Here is a 23,777-nt window from a genome sequence, read left to right as displayed (position 1 = left end):
TGCGCTAGTGAAGTATTGCAGACACGCTACAACATATTGCACGCAAGTTAGATATCACATTAGTTTTCTGTCGCTCCATGCTAAAGCGCAGTTGCATGTTGTCCCGTGCCAGAGCATTGCTGCTGCACTCAGTCTCGTACAAGAGTGGGGCTGCAAACTTTGGAGGTCCCATTGCTGGAACGGTGAGGCGAAGAGATCCATAGGTTTCCCTCTACTGAGGTAAGTACCTACATTTTTCCCCCAAAAAAACCCACAGGCTTGCATGAATGCAAATTGGATGCATCTTGGAACTAAATCAAATATACTGCCTGTTAATTTTGACTGTCCCAGTTCCAAGCTGCATACAATTTGCCTCAAATTTCCATGACAGCAATGTCCCCGAACCTCTGTCTTCTGGGGTGAAGTAGCAATATCTAATCTGTCTGTCTATCTTATCTGCCTGGGTTAAAGAGGAAAGCAACCTGTACATATACACTGCACAACCATTTGAAAATGTATAAACAGTCAACCTTTATTTGCCACAGATGAAAACAAAAGTAGAAACACTTGAAAACCCATCAGGGAAAACAAAGTCAGACACCTGATAATGTAAAGCATGAATAACACGCCTCACCCACATATGATAAATACCTGCACTGCGCCACGTGACTTGGGGTTCAACAGAGCCCCAAATACATGATAAGGACTCGAGTCTAGTGTGCTAGTAGCTAATGCTCAACAAATCTATAAATGCCAGTGCACATGTACAGTGAGAGTGTCACCAATATAAAGTGCTAGAGTGTAAGGGCCCGTTCTCACCTGAGTGGGAATGGCGCGATTCCCGCTCACGGCAAACCGCTACACAATGTAGTGAGTGGCAGTGTTCTCACTGCCGCGGTCGCGGTTAGCGATAACCGCAACCGCGCTGCATGCAGCGGTTTGCCAGCGACGAGCGTGATTTTTCTGCGCTAGTCGCGCTAGCCGCGGTAATCGCCGGCGTTCTGCGATCTTAAGTGTGAATGGGCCCTAAGGGTATATATGCTGATACCAGAATCAGTAAGTGACAAATAGCATGGGTATAAATGATGTGGCAGGCATAACAAGGGAAAGGAAAAAAGAGGGTCAGCGTTGAAAGAGGAGCAGCGATATGTCCAGGTGGAGGGAGGCGTGAGCGGCTCCACGCCTCCCTCCACCTGGTCATATCGCTGCTCCTTTTTCAACGCTGACCGGTGTAGTATTGCAGCCCACTGTGGCCCTCTTTTTTCCTTTCCCTTGTTATGCCTGCCATATCATTTATACCCATGCTATTTGTCACTTACTGATTCTGGTATCAGCATATATACCCTTACACTCTAGCACTTTATATTGGTGACACTCTCACTGTACATGTGCACTGGCATTTATAGATGTGTTGAGCATTAGCTACTAGCACACTAGACTCGAGTCCTCATCATGTATTTGGGGCTCTGTTGAACCCCAAGTCACGTGGCGCAGCGCAGGTATTTATCATATGTGAAGTGAGGCGTGTTATTCATGTTTGACATTATCAGGTGTCTGACTTTGTTTTCCCTGATGGGTTTTCAAGTGTTTTTACCTTTGTTTTCATCTGTGGCAAATAAAAATTGACTGTTTATACATTTTCAAATGGTTGTGCAGTGTATATGTACAGGTTGCTTTCCTCTTTAAAAGTGGCCATACACTGGTCGATTTGCCATCAGATTCGACCAACAGATAGATCCCTCTCTGATCGAATCTGATCAGAGAGGGATCGTATGGCCACCTTACTGCAAACAGATTGTGAATCGATTTCAGCCTGAAACCGATCACAATCTGTGGAGCTGCCGCTGCTGCCCCCCCCCTGCATACATTACCTGCTCCGCCGGCGCGACTCCCCAGGTCTCTGCTGTCTTCTTCTCCGCTCTGGTCTGGTCTCCGGCATGCTTCACTTCTTCCTGCCCGGCAGGAAGTTTAAACAGTAGAGCGCCCTTTACTGTTTAAACTTCCTGCCGGGCAGGAAGAAGTGAAGCATGCCGGAGACCAGACCAGAGCGGAGAAGACAGCAGAGATCCGGGGACTCGCGCCGGCCGGAACAGGTCATGTATACCCGCTGTATTGCGTCGGTCGTCGGGCATTCGAACGCCGCTATCGACGCACTCCCGACCCGCCGGCGATCGAGAAAAATCTTCTGCACGGATGGATCGGCGGGAATCGACAGGAACTATCGATTTCGGACGGAAATCGATCGTTCTGTCAGCGGTGTATGCAGCGATTTCACAGCCGATTCGATCACTGGGATCGGATCAGCTGTATATCGGCAGGAAAATCGTTAGGTGTATGGGCCCCTTAACTCATTGTCTGCTTTGATTTTCCTGTACTTGCACTCCCTGACATCTTGGAGTGCAGATGTTGTTTCTTTAGCAATTTGTCTATCTTATCTGCCTAATATCACAGGTCTTTCGTAGACCATTTTCTAAACACCCTGCGGTCTTCCTCTTAGGCCATAAAAAAGAAGGTATTAAATACCCAGTCCGTAGACTCCTTCAATTTATAGATATGGCAGCCAAATCATACCTAGCCTCCCAATGGACCAAAACAACACTAAGTCTTGAACCTGTAATACACAGGGTCCACAGATTAATGATATACATATGTTGGCTACAATGTATGACAGACCGAGTTCATTCCAGAAGACATGGAATCCTTGGATCCAATATGCTGATAGTAAAGGCTTGCAATATCTATTGTACTTTAAAAGGAACCTGAGATGGGCATGAAAGAAAAAATAAACATACCTGGGGTTTCCTCCAGCCCCCTCCAGGCTAATCACTCTCTCGCTGTCCTTCTGCAACAACTGCATCTTTGGTAATCCACCCCACAAAGTACTACAGTCTGGGGTGTACTATGCCTGTGCAGCCCAGCCATGCACGTACCCCATCGCCCCCCCCCTGTACAGTACTGGAGCCTGGAGGGGGCTGGAGGAAGCCCCAGGTATGTATATTTTTTTTCTTTCATGCTCATCTCAGGTACACTTTAAACTTAAGGTGCGTGAATGAGCGGATCGTTCAGGAACAGCCTTATCAGCCCGCTGACAGTGCGTACACATGCACTACTGTCGGCTGAAAGTCCGCCCAGCGGGAGGGTCTGACGGACCCGCTGTTGGCTTCCGTAGTGCGTGTGTACGCACCTTTAGAAACTGATCTTTGCCTTAATATATTTATGAAGGATAATCACATAACATATACTTTACTCATGACCAATGATCTATTTCTCCTTTTGTTTACTTTTTCTGCCTTTAAAAGTTTATATATACATTTGATGTATATCATACGATTGTCTGACAGCATGAAAAATGTGCATGTATGTGCAATAGTGTCTATTCTGGCAATCTTTTAATAAAAAAAGCTTTGAAATCACATTTTCATGCAAACCAGAATTATGTGCATCTCATTGATCAACTGCAATCAAAATCTCTCAGTCAAATTTTACTTAAAAAAATATATTTGGGATCTTGATCAAGCATTGGGCAGAGAATCCATAGCTACTTAGCCAGTGAAGCAGTATTAGATATAACTGGCTAAAAAGCAGCTGCAGCCATGAGCCAGGAGCTAAACTGTGTCATTATTCTAGATAAGATGTTTTTCATCTGACAGTTTCTCCTCTGTACTAGTCGTGACTGTTATTGCATGAACATGGGAACATTATGTTCAGCACTGATTAGATCCTTCAAGATCTCTGTGTATGTTAAATAACTGCACATGATTGGGCATAGAGGTGGAAAATGGAAGACACAGGGCACACACATGATATACAGCTATAAGAGGGCCTAAAATAGTGAGAAAATACACAGTGCAGGTTGGGAGAGAATGATTATTTCCTGGCGCCATAAACTACATGCTGGATATTTAGGTGCACTGTTTTGGGCAACATAGTGTTTGGTGTGCACCAGGGGTGTTTCTAGCCTTTTTGTCACTCCAGGCAATAAGTCCTGTGTCACCTACCCAACCCCTCCCAATGCAATTTAGGCAGGTGCCTAGGGCCTGTAGAGGGTCTAGGGGCCCGATTTATGCTAACCCCAAACAAATCTTCCAAAAAAAGCTAGGTGGCTATCCAGTGTGGGCCCAAAGTCTTTGCTTGCCTAGGGCACCATTTCACTTCAATCCAACTCTGGATGCACAGGGGGCAGATGTGGCACAGGGGGACTAAAGAAGGCACAACGAAACAGAAAGGGGGACAGAGGGACACAGAGGGCAGAGGTGGCACACGGGGACTGAAGGTGGCTCAAAGTGACAGAAGGATAAACAAGGGGAGAGAAGGAGGTACAAACACCTGTGATGGGCTTGGCTTTGTTTGAGAGGTGGGGCTTAGTTCAGAGTCAGGGCTTAATCAGGGGCATGGTGTCAGAATTCTAGCGGTTATATTTATGCAGGAAAAGCAGTCATATTTGTGTTTTAAGTTTTAATGTTCTATGCAAAATTTCATTGTAAACTGTAAAGTAGGGTTACTTCTTTAACATATTGCTCTGTGACATAGCATATTCCAGGCTGTAAAGCTTATAAGATTATTTTAACTTTCAATCTGGTGATGATTTGAGACATTAAAACATTCTTGTGGGATTGTTTTGGTTCTTGACAATTGTTTACATGTTTCTTTGCTTGAAGGCCAAGGCCAGAAAGAAAAGATAAAAATTTCCCAGACAGAGAAAGTCAAAATATGAAAGAGAGATAAAACAATAAGGGGTTTTCCGAATTAGTTAAAGATGATTCAATGATGCCACCTGGCGGTTTCGTAGTCTGATAATTATTATTAATAGATTGTTATTTATGATGAGATAGCGACATCTGCCGGTTAGACATATAGGGCTTGATTCACAAAGCAGTGCTAACCTACTTAGCACGTCTAAAGTCTTTAGACGCGCTAACCAGGGTGCTAAGTAGGTTAGCACCGGATTTCTCAATCAGATCGTGCGCTAACTTTGCGCGCGTAAAGTTTTACGCGCGCAAAGTTTTACGCGCGCTAAGTCCCATAGGCTTTAATGGGCACATCGCGCGGTGCGCCCTGTGCTCTGTGCAGTACGCGCGTAAAGTTTTACGCGCATAAAGTTTTGCGCGCGTAAAGTTTTATGCGCGAAAAGCTTGTTTAGACGTGCTAAGGGGGTTTTCACAGGCGTGCTAACAGTTAGCACCGCTTTGTGAATCAAGCCCATAATATTTATTTTATAAGAAAGACAAATATATAGACAATGATTTTATATTATTACATTTTGTATGCAATTATTTCTTATATGATTAATTGTTTTAAGAAGAATTATATAATAAGCTTTATATTTAAATAAGTATATTAGAAGCCCTGTATGCTTCAATAAGCCTTAAATTGCTGAAGGCTCTTACAGATCTGTGTACAGTGTTATAGGGTCAACATGACCTGGGAAAGTACAGACACATTCCAAACACTAATTAGCAGAACGGGATATTATCAGAAATGCGTCATAAATGACATTGTTTAATGTTTTTGGAAGTCCATGTCTGGGCCAAAAAAGTCAACCAGCAGATAAGATGGCTGATGACGTTCATTTTTAATTAACTGCATCAGAAATGACCTGATTAGAATGTGTAAACATTGCAAACTTACGTAAATTCCCACAAGATAAGGGAATTAAGAATTTATAAACAATAATATTGTGATTTAGGTATTCAAAACATAGATAGCGTTTGACGCATGGAAGCTTTAGCCAATCAGAGTCTGGGATTCAGGGAAAGTCCAGATTAGGCAGCCATATTGCCTCCTACCCCTATAAAAGTAGAAGCTGAAAGCTCATAGTTTGCAAAAGCCCAACAATCTCCTGAGAAGACACATGAGGCAGAAGCTACCTTCCCACACGTGGTTCTAGATGCTGAAGAGATAACAGAGAAGGGGTAATATGCTTAATATACTGGTGATTTACTTTATTAATTTTTCAGCATTAAGTTTTGTTAAGATGTTACCAAGAAGTTTTTTTAGAAGCTATTTTTTATGCTATTTCTTTAAGAAGATTACTACAATTTTTACACAGCTACTAGATACACAGCTATTGATACAGATAAGACTATTTTTGGTCTTATTCTACATAACACAACTGTTATATTCTTTTTTTAATTGTACTTAGAAGATTGATGATCACTAGGCTATAAATCCTTGATGAGATGAAATACTGTTAGAAGGAAACTCTACTTGGAACTGTTCATATTTTGTATATATGCTGTATGATAAGCAAATACAATTTTTTATATAAAATCATATACTGAGTGCTCTGATTCATTTCAAGGTATACCATCAATCTATAATTACTGTTATAGAGGGTTCAGACCCCACTATGCCGGATTTATATGATAGCAACGCTTTAAGGGCTGGTCCTTTACTGAGTTAGCAATCATGAAAAAGTAAAAAAACGCTCAGGTTTTTGACAGTTGGCGCCCAACAGTTGATGGTTATCTTGATTGTTATCTTGAAAAATACTTTCTATGGTGGAAGTATAGACCATATTTTTCTATCGCGATAAGAGAATAAAAAAGTACTTATATACTCAAATATAGAGTTGGATATGCATATGAAGCATCCAAAAATCTGAAGCAAAGAAGGAAGATATTCTTATGCTTTACAGTCTCGTAGAAGAGAATTACTAATGAGCACACTCAGTTTATAGTCTATGAAAAGATTTAGAAGAAAAAATAAATACTTTGGCCTATTGAACCTAAGAAAAGGAATAGTGCTACATGTATTTTTCTGACAAAATGAAGCAGATTATGTTGGAGCAGCATACTGAAGCAGAGTATATAGCGATACATTATGAAAATGGCTATCTTAGAAGTGCAGAAAAACTTTTTGAGACAAGCTCAGTGAAAAAGAAAAATGAGAGAGCAGTTTTTGTCAAAGAACAATTTTTTATATATATAAAGAGATCCTACTATCAAGAGAAGTAACATTGTTTTTTATACTAGACAACTAAACAGGCTTTGTGATGAAAGCAAATGCTCCTATAAATAACTTTTTTGAAAAAAAAAAAATCCTGTTTTAAAGATGTATGGCTCTTTAAATGTAGAAGACTGCAGACACAAGACAAGTTACAGAAGACATAAATGAGATGTGAGAAGACATTTTATTTTTATTTTTGTATTTTTATGAGAACAAGAATCTTTTAGTGTGTGGCCAGCACTACCAGATGCCGACACAGGAGAAGACAAGACAATCCTCAAACAGGCAGCAACACAACATGCATTCAGAAGAGGACTTAAAGAGATATGACACTTGATTTTTTTTTCTCTCAGTCTACAAATAAAAGATTTTTTTTATATGACCGCTGATCTGTCTTTTTATACAGAAGTTAATCAACAATTATGCCAAGAAGGAAATAGAAGAAGAATGCACTAGTGAAGATTCAAGTGTTTTTTTGTTTGTTTGGCGGAGCCACGTCCCACGTGACCGGCAGTGGATGCAGCTCGGAGGACGCGGAGGGACCTAAGGCAGCGTGTGTGTAGGCGGCGCCCGGGACTCGCTGGCACATATGTACAATGCGCTTAAACCTCTGACGTTTGTGAGTGTATTTCCAACATCTTTTAATTGTTATTAAATGGTTTTACGCTATATGAGGCTGTTTTAGTTTTAGTGACTAAAGGATCAACGCGAACTTATGCACCCCCCATATGCGATTGAATCCTACCTCCGGAGAAATTGGAGGCCAGTTAGGTGAGTGCGGGCACATAGGGGGAGTGTGTCCTGGCACGGAGAGAAGCACGGTGAAGGTGGATTCTGGCACTAGGAAGGTGGAGGGATGTGTTGTTAAGCTGATCGCGCTATGATCCCTTCAATGTTCTTTTCTTTTTTATACATGCTATGAGGGTTCGGACTGGAGTATTGTATACAGCTCCTGGAGTGTCCCATCTCCCGATTTCCTGATTCTTGAGTGGAATAAAAGGACTTTTTGTGGACGGTGATATTATCATATAATTTTTACTTTCCTCAGTCTGTGAACTGTGAGCGCGGCTATTTGGTTTCATTTACATTGTTTCACTTATACTGGTGGTTGTGGCCAGCGCACCATACTGTTACATATTTTTCCATCAGCGCAAGTTTTTGTGTATTTTAATCAACAATTATGCCAAGAAGGAAATAGAAGAAGAATGCACTAGTGAAGATTCAAGTGTTTTTTTGTTTGTTTTTAAATTTTTATCATGAGAAGCTAAAGGAGAAATGAAGACTCAGATATAGCAGCTGCCATGTTTAGATGTAACAGATGAATATACAGAAGTGCTCGTTAAACAATAAGGTTTTTTATTTTTATAGTCCTAGCCTCAAGGGGGGAAATCTCTATTCATTTTTGAGGCTAGATCCTATTAAGAAGCATTAAGAGACTTTATTTTTGTGACTACATTATACTGAGAAGGTTTGACTACAGAAGAATTGAAAATGTTGCTATTGAAGCTTGGAAGTCTCACAAGATAATCTCCTTTGTCTGAACCAAAGAAGACTCCAAACAAGCATTCCTTGCAGGCACCCAGAAGAAACCCGCTAAGATAAAGCGATGAAAGCTACATGCTAGAAGACTATGCAAAGATATCAACATGAAGACAAGCCACTGAAAGAGGCTATGTTATAAGAAGCTCTGATCTGAAAACAGCTGAAGAAGAAACAATTGGAACTGGAGTGACCAGAGAAGTGTGAGGACTAAAAAGTACTTTTACTTCTTTAACAACTCCAACCACTGGTTGACGCACCAGCTGAGAGAAGATCGAGAAAGCACTAAGAGGAAAGTGGGCCTGAAGGAATACAAGAAAAGAAGACCAGACAGAAGAAGACACCAGGTTAAAAGATAAATGAAATTATCAGGTGGGTGAAGAGAGAGCATTAGAAGATGAAAATGGAGATATTCGGTTTTTTACAGATAAATCCGATGAACTAGAGGAGGACAGATTTTTGGCATAAAAAATACCAGAAGATGAGTGAAAGAAGGTTTTGATAGATATTTGAAACTACAATAGAGACTGTTACATCATATCAAGATTTCAAGATCAAGACTAAGATGTCAAGATCACCCAGTTTTAGAAGAAGACAGCCAATGTAGTTTTTGAAAAAGACTGATAAATACACATAGATATTCTATTTTTGATTCCATATATGAAGAAGATGTGGAAGATATAGATTTTCTACCTGTGCAGCGAGATACTGTTATGCTACCAATACAGAAGCAGATGCAATAAAGACTTATGAGAAGTTACTGGAAGAAAGCAGGAGAAAAGAGGAGATAACTGTTCACAATAATGAAATACAGCAATCAAGCTGGTACTACAGAAGACTGCACTAAACTACATTACATGTATAAGATGATTAAAGGCCTAATGTGAAGAATGAAGCCTGAGTTGATGAAGACTTAAATACATGAAGGAGAAAAGAAGTTATGTACACCAAAAGACTGGAAGAGAAATCCATGCCTTAGGTAATCGACTGACGAAGTTCAAGAAGAACAGTTTCAAGATGATACTCTGTTCAAGAAGTGTGATACTGAGGACAACAGTTTACTAAAGTGATGAACAGATAACAAGAGAAAATGTTTTTGTACATGGACAAGGACATACTGATGTTAAGCTAGGAAAAAGCCATGACACACATGAAGCCACAAATGAAGACATGTATGATATGCTATTGATGGATTCTGATATGCAGCTTAAACATGAACATTTTTTTTTTATCTCAGAAGAAAAAAATGAACAGTATTTCAAAGAGAAGACATATCTCAACATTTACAGAAAATGGATAATACTACTTTGATTTTTAAAAGACAAACTAAGATGAACTTAAGAAAAGACATAAGCAAGGAGAAGGAACTTGCTGTTATAAGTTTGAACACTAGAGCAAACGAGTAGGAATGCACCCAGCACCATAAAGCATCACAATATTTTTTTCTTTTTGAACCACAAGTGGGAAGGTAGTAGTGAGTTTAGTTTTTTTCTTATGCTGAAAATTCACCAGAATGTTGCATATTACTTTTTTGTGTTTTCCCCTTCTCTCCTCTTCCTTTTTATTTTTTCTCATAGGTGCTGAGAATAATACCAATTATCCGCAAAAATGCCCATACGATGGTGTTTGCTGTACATGATACATTTGATGACTACAAAAGCTGAACTTTGCAACTTACAAGGAAGACTTTAAAATAAATTGAACTTGATGCATCAACAGTATGCCCAGCACCTGAACAAGAGTGACTGCTGGATTTGCTCATACAGCTTTTATCCTTGAAGATGATGCCCAACCTAGCCATTCCAGTACTATCTGAAGAGTTGGAAACCAGAGTGTCCGGAGGAAACCCACACAGACACCGAGAGCACATACAAACGCTTTTCAGACCCAGCACTGCAAGGTGAGAGCACTAACCCCTACACTACTGTGCTGCTCACATGAAGATAAGAAAAATATTCTTCAGAAATGTTCAAATATGCAATACATGGACAATCAAAAAAGAAAATCCAATTCACCTGAATAAAGGACAGTTTAACATTTGTTTGCATTCCAAGAGAGATGAAAATATCCTAAATGATGAAAAGATATGTTCAGCAAGAGACTATCGTACATCTGTACATAACTCTGCACTGTGAATGAAACTGTACTAAATTGCAACCCGACTGATAAGCAGAACAATACAAAGATCTCTTTAAAAATACGACTTGGAGATAGCCGTTATTACCTATCCTTTTTAAGTATCAAGAAAAAATCCTCGGACAAATGAAATTGCCCTATGACTGGTTCTAGCATACAAGTTATTGTGTGATGGTGGAAAAGGTAGATGCACCATAACAAGAGGAACACCCGCTACATGACTTGAAGTGCAAGAACAGTTCAAATGTCAATTAAATACCTAAACTGTATATATACAAGAGAAGTACTGAAGAAACTAAGAGAGTGAAATGCCTTCAAGTGCCATGGTATGTAAAGACTGTCTTACACACTAGACTTAAAGATGCAAGATGACTAGCCATAGTCAACTCAGAAAATATAGAGTTATTTGTGGGACTATTTGATAATATTACAGATGGAATGTTCTAAACAGCCTGAACTGTCAATAATGCGCTAAAGTGGCAGACTTAACTGCTAGTAAAACACTGGACTGGTACTAGATTGCTGTAAAGCAGCACAGGGGGGATCCTTACTGCATACAAGATTTACAGACACTTGACTGAAAGTTATATGAAAACTATGATACCTTTCTAAGAAGTTTCCAGAAAAGAAAATTCTGAATGACTACTGATTCCAATACTAATGATTGATTGGTGCGGAGAACTACTTCAATCAGAGAGAAGATCTACACATGACATATCCAGGATCAGGCGTGTATCTACATTAAAGTGAATGTTTACCTATTTAAAAACCAAAAAGTCAGATACTCACCTAAGGAGAGGGAAGGCTCGGTCCTAATGAGCCTTCCCTCTCCTCTCCCGGTGCCCGGTCCCGTGCAGGATCCCCCGTGGCAGTATTCGACCAGTTCGGTCAAATACTGCCACTTCCGCATGCCAAAGGGAGCTTTCGGAAACCTAGTATGGAGCGGCCCGTCTTCGGAAGCCCGAGTGCTCCAGAAGACCTCCAAAGTCACTGCGGCGGCGGACGCGAACGGGGGAGCCAGCGCAGCACCAAGGGCACCGGGAGAGGAGAGGGAAGGCTCATTAGGACCGAGCCTTCCCTCTCATTAGGTGAGTATCTGACTTTTTGGTTTTTAAATAGGTAACCACTAGCTTTAAGTATTGCCATGAGAAGAGACTGTACTTAACAAGAAAACAACCTTATATCAAACTTAATCTACAAGATAATCTATCACATTTGACTTTTTGTGAAAATAAACATGCCATATTTACATACAAGAATGCTGACAGACTACAACATAAGTATTAAGAGACTTTTAAATCAGTAGTAAAGATCATGATCAATTTAAGAGAAAGAATTACTCCATAATACTGGAAACATGAAGTGGAGAAGCAACTTCAACAATGAGATGTTAATATATATGTTTTATTAAGAATATATTTGAAAACAGCTACTGTAACTAGCTATCTAGCGACTTGAATTACTAAGAACTTTTTATTGCTTGAATTTTTGATATGATATCTATATTTGAATAGAAAGATGATATTTTATGGAATTCTGCTAGTAAACTACACATACTTTATTTTACTTCATACCATTTGTGAAAAAAACCTGTAACTGTATTAATACATAATACTAACTAACTAACTAACTAACTAACTAACTAACTAACTAACTAATTAACCTGTTGTAAGATAACAATAATATTTGAATGCATTGTGCTCCAAAAGAACCTAGGGGCCACATGAACTGTATAATTCCTTGTTTATACATTTTCAGCCTGATTCACAAAGCGGTAATAACTCAGTTATCACGCCTAAAAGACTTTAGGCATGATGACCTTTGCACCGCTGAGTTAGCACCGCTTTGTGCTGATTATCGCGCGCAAAGTCCCATAGGCCTTAATGGGCACTGCGCGCAAAGCGCAGTGCACTGCGCGCGCGCGCAAAACTTTGCGTGCGGAAAATTCGCACAAGTTTCTTCTTATCATGCCTAAACTGAGTTTAGGCATGATAAAGGGCTTTTCACTGGCGTGCAAACACTTTGCACCACTTTGTGAATCAGGCCCTTTGAACTTTAAGTTTTACCACATGTCTTAAAATGGGTGACAAATATTGCCTAGAATTTTCCTACATATCTGCACAAGCTACCACAATGATAGAAACTACAGATTCAAGGGTGAATCCATACATATGTCATATATAAAGACTATAGCCATATCTAGACCAGCAAAAAATGTTTATTGGAGGAGATATTAATCTTAATATTGAGTCTATTGTCAGGCAGGCAACACAGCTGACAACGCTACTTAATGAGCAAGGTTTTGCATGAATGAAAGATTGCATTACTTTTAATTTTGATTATAGAATATCTCTTCCCTGGAGAAATATAACAGCAACGGAGATCGCTAATCATCTGCCAGCATTTTCCTGCAAGGGGGGATGTCAGAATTCTAGCGGTTATATTTATGCAGGAAAAGCAGTCATATTTGTGTTTTAAGTTTTAATGTTCTATGCAAAATTTCATTGTAAATTGTAAAGTAGGGTTACTTCTTTAACATATTGCTCTGTGACATAGCATATTCCAGGCTGTAAAGCTTATAAGATTATGTTAACTTTCAATCTGGTGATGATTTGAGACATTAAAACATTCTTGTGGGATTGTTTTGGTTCTAGAAAATTGTTTACATGTTTCTTTGCTTGAAGGCCAAGGCCAGAAAGAAAAGATAAAAATTTCCCAGACAGAGAAAGTCAAAATATGAAAGAGAGATAAAACAATAAGGGGTTTTCCGAATTAGTTAAAGATGATTCAATTATGCCACCTGGCAGTTTCATAGTCTGATAATTATTATTAATAGATTGTTATTTATGATGAGATAGCGACATCTGCCGGTTAGACATATAATTTTTATTTTATAAGAAAGACAAATATATAGACAATGATCTTACATTATTACATTTTTTATGCAATTATTTCTTATATGATTAATTGTTTTAAAGAAGAATTATATAATAAGCTTTATATTTAAATAAGTATATTAGAAGCCCTGTATGCTTCAATAAGCCTTAAATTGCTGAAGGCTCTTACAGATCTGTGTACAGTGTTAGAGGGTCAACATGACCTGGGAAAGTACAGACACATTCCAAAAACAAATTAGCAGAACGGGATATTATCAGAAATGCGTCATAAATGACATTGTTTAATGTTTTTGGAAGTCCATGTCTGGGTCAAAAAAGTCAACCAGCAGATAAGATGGCTGTTGACGTCCATTTTAAATTAACTGCGTCAGAAATGACCTGATTAGAATGTGTAAAAATTGCAAACCTATGTAAATTCCCACAAGATAAGGGAATTAAGAATTTATAAGAAATTATAAACTTAGCTGGAATTTCCCCAAAGTTTGGTCAACTCATAAATTATGGTTCTTGGGTGTCTGGCCTAGGAGTTAATGCTTATAACTAAAACATACATGCAAGCTCTGTAGAAAGTCTCAGAATTATCTGCTACATTTGGTATTAAGTATATTTTCTTAATATTATGCATTTAACTATATAAAATAATATGAGATAATGCTTATTACATTACTATATATGACATGCTATATATAATGACATACATATATAGAATCCCTAATAATTAGGTTATATGAAATTCTATATCAGTCCACCTTCTAACTCCAAACTGTCTCTGGTCAGCTTGCTGCCCCTTGGACTGTAAACTAAGACTCTGGGATTTCAATATTGTCCAAGGCAGAGTAAACTTTTAAGATTTGCCTAAAGATTAAGAATAGTCACGTATACCGGGATCAGCAGTCTATCACTCACTAAACCATGTTTTCTGAATTTCACTACTCAGCTTTAAATTGACTATACAGCTTTAAATCTTATAAAAGTATTTCTTGTTATTTATATGCACTGGCGAACTGAGGGGGCTATTCCGGGTGTCTGGAACCTCCCCCCTGCACTGAGCTGTGTATTCAGCCAGGGAAGCCCGCATAATATAAACAGCCTCATTCTCCCTCCCTTCTTACTTCTGGTGCTTCCCTCCAGCTAATAGAATGAGAGAGGCAGCCCAGCTTCCCTCACAAGAAGATGCAGCCTGCAGTGAGAGAATGTTGGTTATGGAGTCCTGGACTCTCCACAGCACAGAAGTGTCCGACATGATGAAATTAGAGTGCAGGCAAGCTGGTAAATATGCACAGCATGATGCAGAGCTTGCCTGGACTCAGGGTCCGTGGGCAAACATCTGTCTGGTCTCTCCCCATTGTTATAATGACTGCATGTGTGGGTAAGGTGTTTAACAAGCTGAAAAGTTTTTGACAGTCCCTAGACTCCAGGAGGGCTTCTTTCTGACTTGTGTGAGAGACTGACAGGGACAGGAGTCCGATTACAGGCAAGTAGCCTGTCTGATGTGGGACTGCAATACAGATAAGTTCTCTGCTCCATCTCAGGCTATTCTCAATTTCTCCACTCCTCTCTCTGGGCTAGTGCACGCCAAAATGACAATAGCAATCGCTAGCAATTTGTGAGTGTGATTTTGTGAAGTGATTTTCAGAGCGATTTTTGAATGAATTGCTCAAAAACATGCTACATGCAGTATACCTGCGATTTTGAAAAAATCACAACGCTGCTGTGGGAACACCCACATAGGGTAACATTAGTCAAGCGCTTTTCAAATCACTGTTGATTTGAAAAACGCTCAGAAGCACTCTTGGTGTGCACCAGCCTCCTTCATTCACCTTTGTTTCCCTCTTCCCTTAGTGCTGGGTGTCTGTGTCTTCTTGTCATACAGGAATGCTAAATAAAAGTGCAATCCTGGTGAGGCAAAATATTATTATTTAGTATTTATATAGCGCCGCCATCTTCCGCAGATGCATATATCCCTGCATCATATGGCTATCGCTTGCGCTATGTGACACTATGTAGCATATTCCACTGAATTGTCCAAACTAAGTCTATCTCCTGTTCCTCTCTTGGGGAGTTGTTCCAGCGCTGTACCCCGTTCACATTTGCTGCTACCAGAAGCCCTCAGAAACACTCGTGTCCTTGAGTACTTCCAAAGATAGGCAGCTCCGTAATACGCCAGCGCACTTTTGTGCATGGGCAGTATGGAGCCACCTGTATTCGGAAGCACTCGGGGACATACGTGCTTCTGGACCTTTCAGGAACCCCCCCCTTAAAAATCCTGCGTTTGCCCCTGATATGATAAATCAAACATGCATGCATATATAATATAAATCAGGATACACTTGCTAATATCTATAATAAACTATACAATCCTATAAGGTTATATTTTTAAAGGACATTAATTATGTTTTTATTCAATCAATACATTTTTATTAATTCTTGATATCTGAAAACCTGACACTAGTGTTTCATATTCTTAGTTTAAACTTAACCTCCTTGGCGGTAATCCCGTTCTAGGGTCGGGGTGGAAAACTGCATCTAAGAGCGGTAATCCCGACCTCTGCTCGGGGTAGCCGCCGGGAGGTCTGTGCAGAGTATAGCGAGCAGCGAGCGGTTTTACATACCTCCCGGGGAATCCTGACGTCGGCCGCCATTCTTCTTCCTCTATTCGGGGGCTCTGCTTCCTGCTGGTGAGATTGCCAGCTGTCGAGTATAGCAAGCAGCAGGCAGTTTTAAATACCTATCGGGGGATCCTGACGTCGGCCGCCATTCTTCTTCCTCTCCTTGGGGGCTCTGCTTCCTGCTGATGAGATTGCTGGCTGTCTTCATGACGACTGCCGGCAATTTCACTTTAGAGTTGCAGCGCCACCCGGAGGATGGACGCATAACTGCAGCGCTGGAGCCAGGGAGGTGAGTGATTGCAGAACTGTTGCAGATCTCCCTGGCAGCATGATTTTTTCCAGGATTTAGGGTCTGAAAGGGTCTGAAAGGGTGCAAAAAATGGCACCACTTTTAGACCCTAAAATCCGGAAAGAATCATCCCGCCAAGGGGGTTAAAGACTGAAATTTAAAGATTAAAGTGTAAACAGTAGCCATATTAGTGTAACATAAAATCTAGATCAAAGCTTTCATGCTGGAAAATTATAACCTTTTGAACTTTTGGCACTCAGTTGAACTTTGGCATCAGTAATTTGCACTGAAATGAAACAAATCTGATTGGCTGTGATTCCAGCCCCTTTTCGGAATTTGAACCCCACTCACCCAATGGCCAACTGTACCAGGTTTGAGGCTTGTGCTATTAACAAGGCAAGAATGGCAGGAATTACATATTCCCCTTGAAAATCAATAGGTGAATTTTGATTGGCATTTGTAGGTTCCACCCACTTTTCTGTATATTAATCCCAGCCACCCAGTGACCAACTGTGCAAAGTTTGAGAACCCTGCCATTAACAGTGTAAGAATGGCTGCAGTTTACATTTTCCCAGTGAACATTGTATTTGTCTCCGCCCACTTTTTGGTTATGGGAAACAAAAGTACCCTATATGTTATTCCAGGAAATGTACTATGTGTGTGCCAAATTTCAATCAAATCCGTTCAGCCATTGTTGGTATTTGAGTAACAAACATCCAAATATCCAAACGTTCGCATTTACAATATTAGTGAGATATATCGATGCATCTGCATTTTTTGTCCATTAATTCAGAGGGGAGGTACTGCTTAAAGGAACTGCACATGAAAAAGCAGGGATGTTGGACATGGATGTTAAGTATGGTACAGTGGGCTACGCATGGAATGGATGTGCGGTTATATTGCACATGGAAGGGTAACCAATAGAAAGTTGAGCTAGGGGTGGGAAAAGTATAAATCTGGCCTTGCTTCAGGTATGCTTGCCACTTTCTGTAGTATATAGCACAAACTAGATTTATTATGAAAATAAAACTTCCTGCAGTGTGCGCACTCGACAGGAATTATCACTACAGCAAATTATAGTCAACTATGATCTAGTGGGTGGCAAACATTTGCATTATGGTAGAAGATTATTTTTGTTTTTAAATAAATGTCTAGTTCAGGTTTTCTGGATCTTAGTATCCTCTAGACTAGTAAATCAAACTCCCAATGTGTGTACTTTTATGTAAGCAACCTTCTTTCCTAAATGGCTATGTTGTAATTAAAAAAAAAATCTTTTCCCCAGCTAACTTACAGAATAACTACAACATGGCACAGCGAGGAAGTATTGCACGACCCAGTGACAATCACATTCAAGCCAGACCTAGATGGACTGCTATTAGAAGTAAATGCCCCCTTCTTTGATGACCCAGCTGCTCCTCCTAGTAAACTTGGTGAACCCTTCAATGGACTTTGGGACTATGAAGGTAAGAACATTACTAAATATGTGAAATTTATACCAGTGTGTATATGTATACACACACACACACACACACGCACGCACGCACGCACGCACGCACGCACGCACACACACACACACACACACACTGTCAGATTTATACTTTTTCTGCCCCTAGGCCTAGTAGGTTAGGGCTCCCCTTTCATGTGCCTCTCCCATTCCACGTGTAGCACCCTCTTTCTTGTGTAACATACATATACCGCAGCCCCTTTCTTTCATGTACAGCTTCCTTTTTCATGTTTTGTTCTGTATTTGCAGCCTCCTCTTTCATATGTATTATTATTATTATTATTATTTTCGATTTATATAGCGCCAGTATCTTTCGTGGTGTTAGCAGCCCCTATTTCATGTCTAGGTGCCTCCTGGGGCTGCAGCCACCTAAGGCCCGTGCCTTTGTGGCACACACATACACACATACACAGACACACACATACGCAAACATACACACACACACACACAGACACACATACAGACACACATACACACTGCCCCGGGCAGTGAGAGTTCCCGGGGCCCCAGGCTGGCTCATGCACCATTGTTTTTAATTATTGTAGTATCCCATGCAGTTTAGTTAGGAGGGGGGCAGATGAGAGGGAATATCCTGCACGCTGGTGCCCCCTGCTGGTCATATAGCCATTGTCTATATGCAACTGAAGCCCTCTCCTACTAATTGGCTGACTTGCTCAGCTTTTGCTTGATTATCACTGCAAGCTAGGTGTATTATGTGTGCACTTTTCATTGGCTTATAAGCAGCCTGCAGGCTTTATAAAGCAGCAGAGAACTGTTTGGGAGTGAGGTTCTCCAATTGTGTGTTTGGTAAGTTTTAGAGCAGTAGGAGACAGGCCTTGGATGTGGCAGCTCCAAGGTTTTGGCTGCGCTCACATATGGTGTTAGATGCTGGTTCTGGGGCCCCGGGCAGTGAGAGTTCCCGGGGCCCCAGGCTGGCTCATGCACCATTGTTTTTAATTATTGTAGTATCCCATGCAGTTTAGTTAGGAGGGGGGCAGATGAGAGGGAATATCCTGCACGCTGGTGCCCCCTGCTGGTCATATAGCCATTGTCTATATGCAACTGAAGCCCTCTCCTACTAATTGGCTGACTTGCTCAGCTTTTGCTTGATTATCACTGCAAGCTAGGTGTATTATGTGTGCACTTTTCATTGGCTTATAAGCAGCCTGCAGGCTTTATAAAGCAGCAGAGAACTGTTTGGGAGTGAGGTTCTCCAATTGTGTGTTTGGTAACACATACACACATACAGACATATACGCACACGCACATACGCACACACACAGACACACATACACACATACACACACACCTACACACACACCTACACACACACACACACACACACACGCACACACACACACACACGCACACACACAGACACACATACAGACACACATACACACACACAGACATATACGCACACGCACATACGCACACACACAGACACACATACACCCACACACAGCCATATACGCACACACACACACACACACACACACACACACACACACACACACACACACACACACACAGACACACACACAGACATATACGCACACGCACATACGCACACACACAGACACACATACACCCACACACACACACAGCCATATACGCACACACACATATGCACACACACACACACATACATACATACACATGCACCCACATACACACGCACACATACACACGCACACGTACGTACACACACACATACACTCTGTGGAATTCTCTAAGACATGAAATTGAATAGGCTTTTAGTGCTCTGCCCAGTACATAGCCATGGAACTTTGTAAGTATTTTATTCATTGTCCAGCTGAATAGAGTCAAGTTATTAATAGATTTGAAAGAAGTGAGTCAATGGAAACATTAGAGTACTGTTTCACCTTTGTGGTCTTATTTCCATGTATTGTCTCTGATCACTTCAGTTTTTGAGCACTGTGTTGTGTGGAGAAAGTGCTTTGTCTTCTGCCTGGGCTTATTAATGATAATAGAGTCATAGATAGGCAAAGGTTATTAGGTGTTCTGAAGAATACTCAAAGCAAAGGTCAAGGCTTTTTAAAATGTCAATACAATATAAGCATAATGGAAAGCAGATACATACAATCCTTGACCGCTACGTAACTAAACTGCTGAAACTGTATATAAATATCAGATTGTTGTCAGGGATTCCTGTGTAAGAAGTGGATCGTTACATTTTAGCAGAATTATCGGCTGTAGAAACCATGGCACATCTTGCAGAATGGACTTTACTGATATTTTTAATTCTGCTCATGCTACTGGCCGGTCATTAAGTACCCAGTTCAGAACAATAATATCAGTCACCACAGATGAGTGCTATAGTAGACTCCTTGTGGTGAATTCATGCACGCTGTCAGAGCTGTGGTCTGGCGGCTGACCGCAATTTTTCAAATCATGCCTGTGCATCAATGCATCATTTTAGAACCATTACTTGCGCTAGATTTATCCTGGTTAAAGGGCATATTTACCTCCCAAATATTATTTATGGCAGCCGCTGGCGAAGTTATATGAAAAAGTCAATAATTCTAGTGAACTAAGACACAAGCTCAGATCAGACGCATTGCAAGTCCAGGCAGGAGGCTGCTTAGCAAAAAACACACACTAGCACTGTATGGGCATAAATGCCATATTCTGAGAACAGCAGGCTTAAGATGGTTCAGCACACAAAACCACAGTGATCTACGCGCTTCACAGCTTCTCCTCTGTGCAATCGAAACAATGGGTAATAACAAAGATGGCATCTTCCTTTTGTCACTTAGCTTCTATTTAGCCAATAAAGTTTCATTTGCCTCCTCACAAAGTCAGCTTTCTCCGTTTCTTCACAGTGGTTGAATCTTTTTTTCTGAACAGTGCGACTACTCAATATCTGGAAGTCGAGTTGTGCCCGTGAGTACATTTCTGCCTTTGTATAAAATCATTTTTAAGTGATGAAAACAATGACTTAAAGCCGCCGGCGCTGAACTGTGAACACTATAGACATTTAGCAATAGAGCAGGTACAACACTGACTGCAAATGTACAGAGTTGCTAGAAACTGTTAAGCTTTGACAGTCCTGACCCTTTGTCAATGTAAAGTCAGGGAAAAATGGCTCTATTTTACACTGTCAGTGAAAGTCAGCCAAGAGGGAAGCATTTTGGATTAAGACATGTTTTAGTTGGCTGATGTACAAGCGAGCGTGAAGTCTTTAAATCTTGCTACTGAGAAAGACTCTGAATGACATATACACGCTTCTTTATCCACTCCCTGCAATGTCTTCGGCAGCCAACCGTTGTAAATGTTGATGTTTTAGGGAATGAGACAGTGCTGAGGAGTGAGACCTGCGCACCCAGTGTGTCCCTTTCTTTTTGGCTCACCGTTTTTATGAGATCACCTGAGTTTTAAAATTTCATTCAATATTAAACAAAATTCTTCATTAAAAAAAAAAATGGCCTAGATTCTACACCCATGAAAAAGAAGGGCATTAAAATGAAATGGGGTCTAGGCAAGGTAGCAGTTTTTGCCAACCTTTGATGATCATCTGACTTTTTTAGTAAAATTTGGTGTGGGTTAGCATCCTCTAGGCCCCTAGACTCCTGCCAGGCCCTAGGCTACTGAATATGTTTGACTTGTGGATGATCTGGGCTCACATCCCTTACGTTGAACACACATTTCAAGTGGGATCATTTGATGCTATGTTATTTTAATTAGTGAATAGACATGAGGTAGGCGGTATATATCAAATGACACCTGGTCTGAGCACACACACCTTTTTTCTTCTCCTTTGGCAGTTGATTTTATACTTGATTTAGTAAGGTGATCCCATCTTTGCAAAATCTACCTGACCAAGGATTGAACTTCATCCCTATCAGTAGCTGATACCCCCTTTCCCATGAGAAATCTTTTCCTTTTCCCGATATAAATCATCAGGGGGATCTGTATGGCTGATATTGTGTTGAAACCCCTCCCACAGTGTAATGTCAGAACCATGGTCCTGCCATCACACTGTGGGAGCCTTGTTGCATTGTGGGAAATAACAGCTGTTTCCAACTGCCAAAAAAAAACAAGCAGCAGCTACTTCCACTGACATGATCTGCCAGCAGTAAAAATGTCACCACATAATAAATGTCAGAATGTAAGTCAGGGAGAGGAAAGATTTTACAATGGACACATGCTGACTAAATCATTTATACATAATTGTTGTAAAAATTAAGCACTTTTGTCAATTACATTATATTCACTGGAGTTCCCCTTTAAAAAGTACTTTCAGTGTAAACTAGAGAGCCTGCAGTCTGAAAGACTCTTTATTACTGCTGCCAGGATCAACAAGTGCTAATGTAAATCACTCACCGCTCGCCTGTAATTCATCAATGTCTGAAGCTCCACTCCCCTCCATGGCAAAGTAGCCATAACATTTTTTATTAAAAGTCTTCCAAAGCTGTGGCCACCCCCACCTGTGTCACCTCGGCCTGCCCCCAGCTTGGCAGCCATGGCCTAATTGGGGGCTGCCGAGCTGGGGTGGTCCGCAACAATGCAGGTGGTGATGGCCACAGAACTTTGGAAAGCTTCAGAAAAATGTTTGCGACTGTCTAGCAGAAGAAGAAGGGTGGAGTTTCGGACAATGATAAATTAGGAGCGAGTAGGTGCGGGATTAACACTACAACTCGCCCATGCTTGCAGCAGTAAAAGAGTAGGCTCTCTATTCTAAACTGGAAGTACTCTTTAAGAACATTCAATTATTTATGATTGTTTTATATCAATTCCAGTAATCTTACTGAATGTGAGAGGCAAAAAGTTTAGATTTAATTAAACAGAAAATATTTTAAAGGACCACTGAAGCAAAATTGTAAAATGTAAAAGACATGTAAACATATACAAATAAAAAATATGTTTCTCCCAGAGTAAAATGAGCCATAAATTACACTTCTCCTATGTTGCTGTCACTTACAGTAGGTAGTAGATATGTGACAGAACCGACAGGTTTTGAACTAGTCCATCTCTTCATGGGGGATTCTCAACAAGGCTTTTATTCTTTATAAAGACATTCCCTGAAAAGGATTTATATAATGATGCTGGCCAGCCTTCATGCTCACTACACAATTTTTTGGCAGTTGGACAGAGCAACTGCCATTCTCTAAGTCCCTTTGAAACTAAAACAACCATGAGAATCCCTATAAGGAGAGGGGTTAGTCCAAAACCTGTCAGTAATGTCAGATTTCCACTACTTACTGTAAGTGACAGCAACATAGGAGAAAAGTAATTTATGGCTCATTTTACTCGGGAAGAAATGTACTTTTTATTTGAATATGTTTACAATGTGTTTAAATTTTATGATTTTCGCGATAGTGGTCTTTTAAAGCATTCAATCATTTTATATATTTCTTTGTTATCATTTGAAAATCAATAGTTTAAAAAAATGCAGTAAAATCTACACATGCGTGCATGGTAACTAACAACTATACATTATGGCCTGCCTCCAATCCCTTCCACCCCTTCCAGGTGGTAAACCCTGTGACCAGGGGCCCCGTTCATAAAGGGACATGTAACCCCCAGTAACAACACTGTGACCACCATGACTCCTCAAACAAGTAAAGCTACAGGAAACCCCACAGCAATGCCCATATATCTGTATTGTAGCTAAATACCTCCAGTATTGCTATCTCTTTCCCAAGATAATGTTATCCCAACAACAGTTGCCGTGTCTCTCTAGTAGCTCTATTCCCCCTAACCAGTTTATCCATATCCTCCTCATGCCTCCCCTCCCCCAGTTTTACCTGAACCTCCCCAGTGGTGCCATTCTATCCAATCCCCAATAGTCTCCAGTCCACTCATGCTCCTAGTATGGCATCCCCCTCACTATTTCTATGTACATCTCTGAC

At 40.6% G+C, this 23,777-nt stretch overlaps 1 protein-coding gene across 1 annotated transcript in view; it reads left to right on the top strand.

Moving 5' to 3' along the window:
- The window catches only part of LOC137547026 (UPF0462 protein C4orf33 homolog), a 151,129-nt gene that overhangs the window by 63,813 nt on the left and 63,539 nt on the right, over nt 1–23,777 (top strand). Inside the window, exons 2-3 of the mRNA XM_068270156.1 lie at nt 17,680–17,860; nt 20,748–20,808. Coding sequence (XP_068126257.1) covers nt 17,680–17,860; nt 20,748–20,808 — 242 coding nt within the window. The remainder of the gene's footprint in view (nt 1–17,679; nt 17,861–20,747; nt 20,809–23,777) is intronic.

This window comes from Hyperolius riggenbachi, chromosome 1 (genome assembly GCF_040937935.1).
Source record: "Hyperolius riggenbachi isolate aHypRig1 chromosome 1, aHypRig1.pri, whole genome shotgun sequence".
NCBI lineage: Eukaryota > Metazoa > Chordata > Amphibia > Anura > Hyperoliidae > Hyperolius > Hyperolius riggenbachi.
This window is presented reverse-complemented; position numbering and strand designations above follow the sequence as displayed.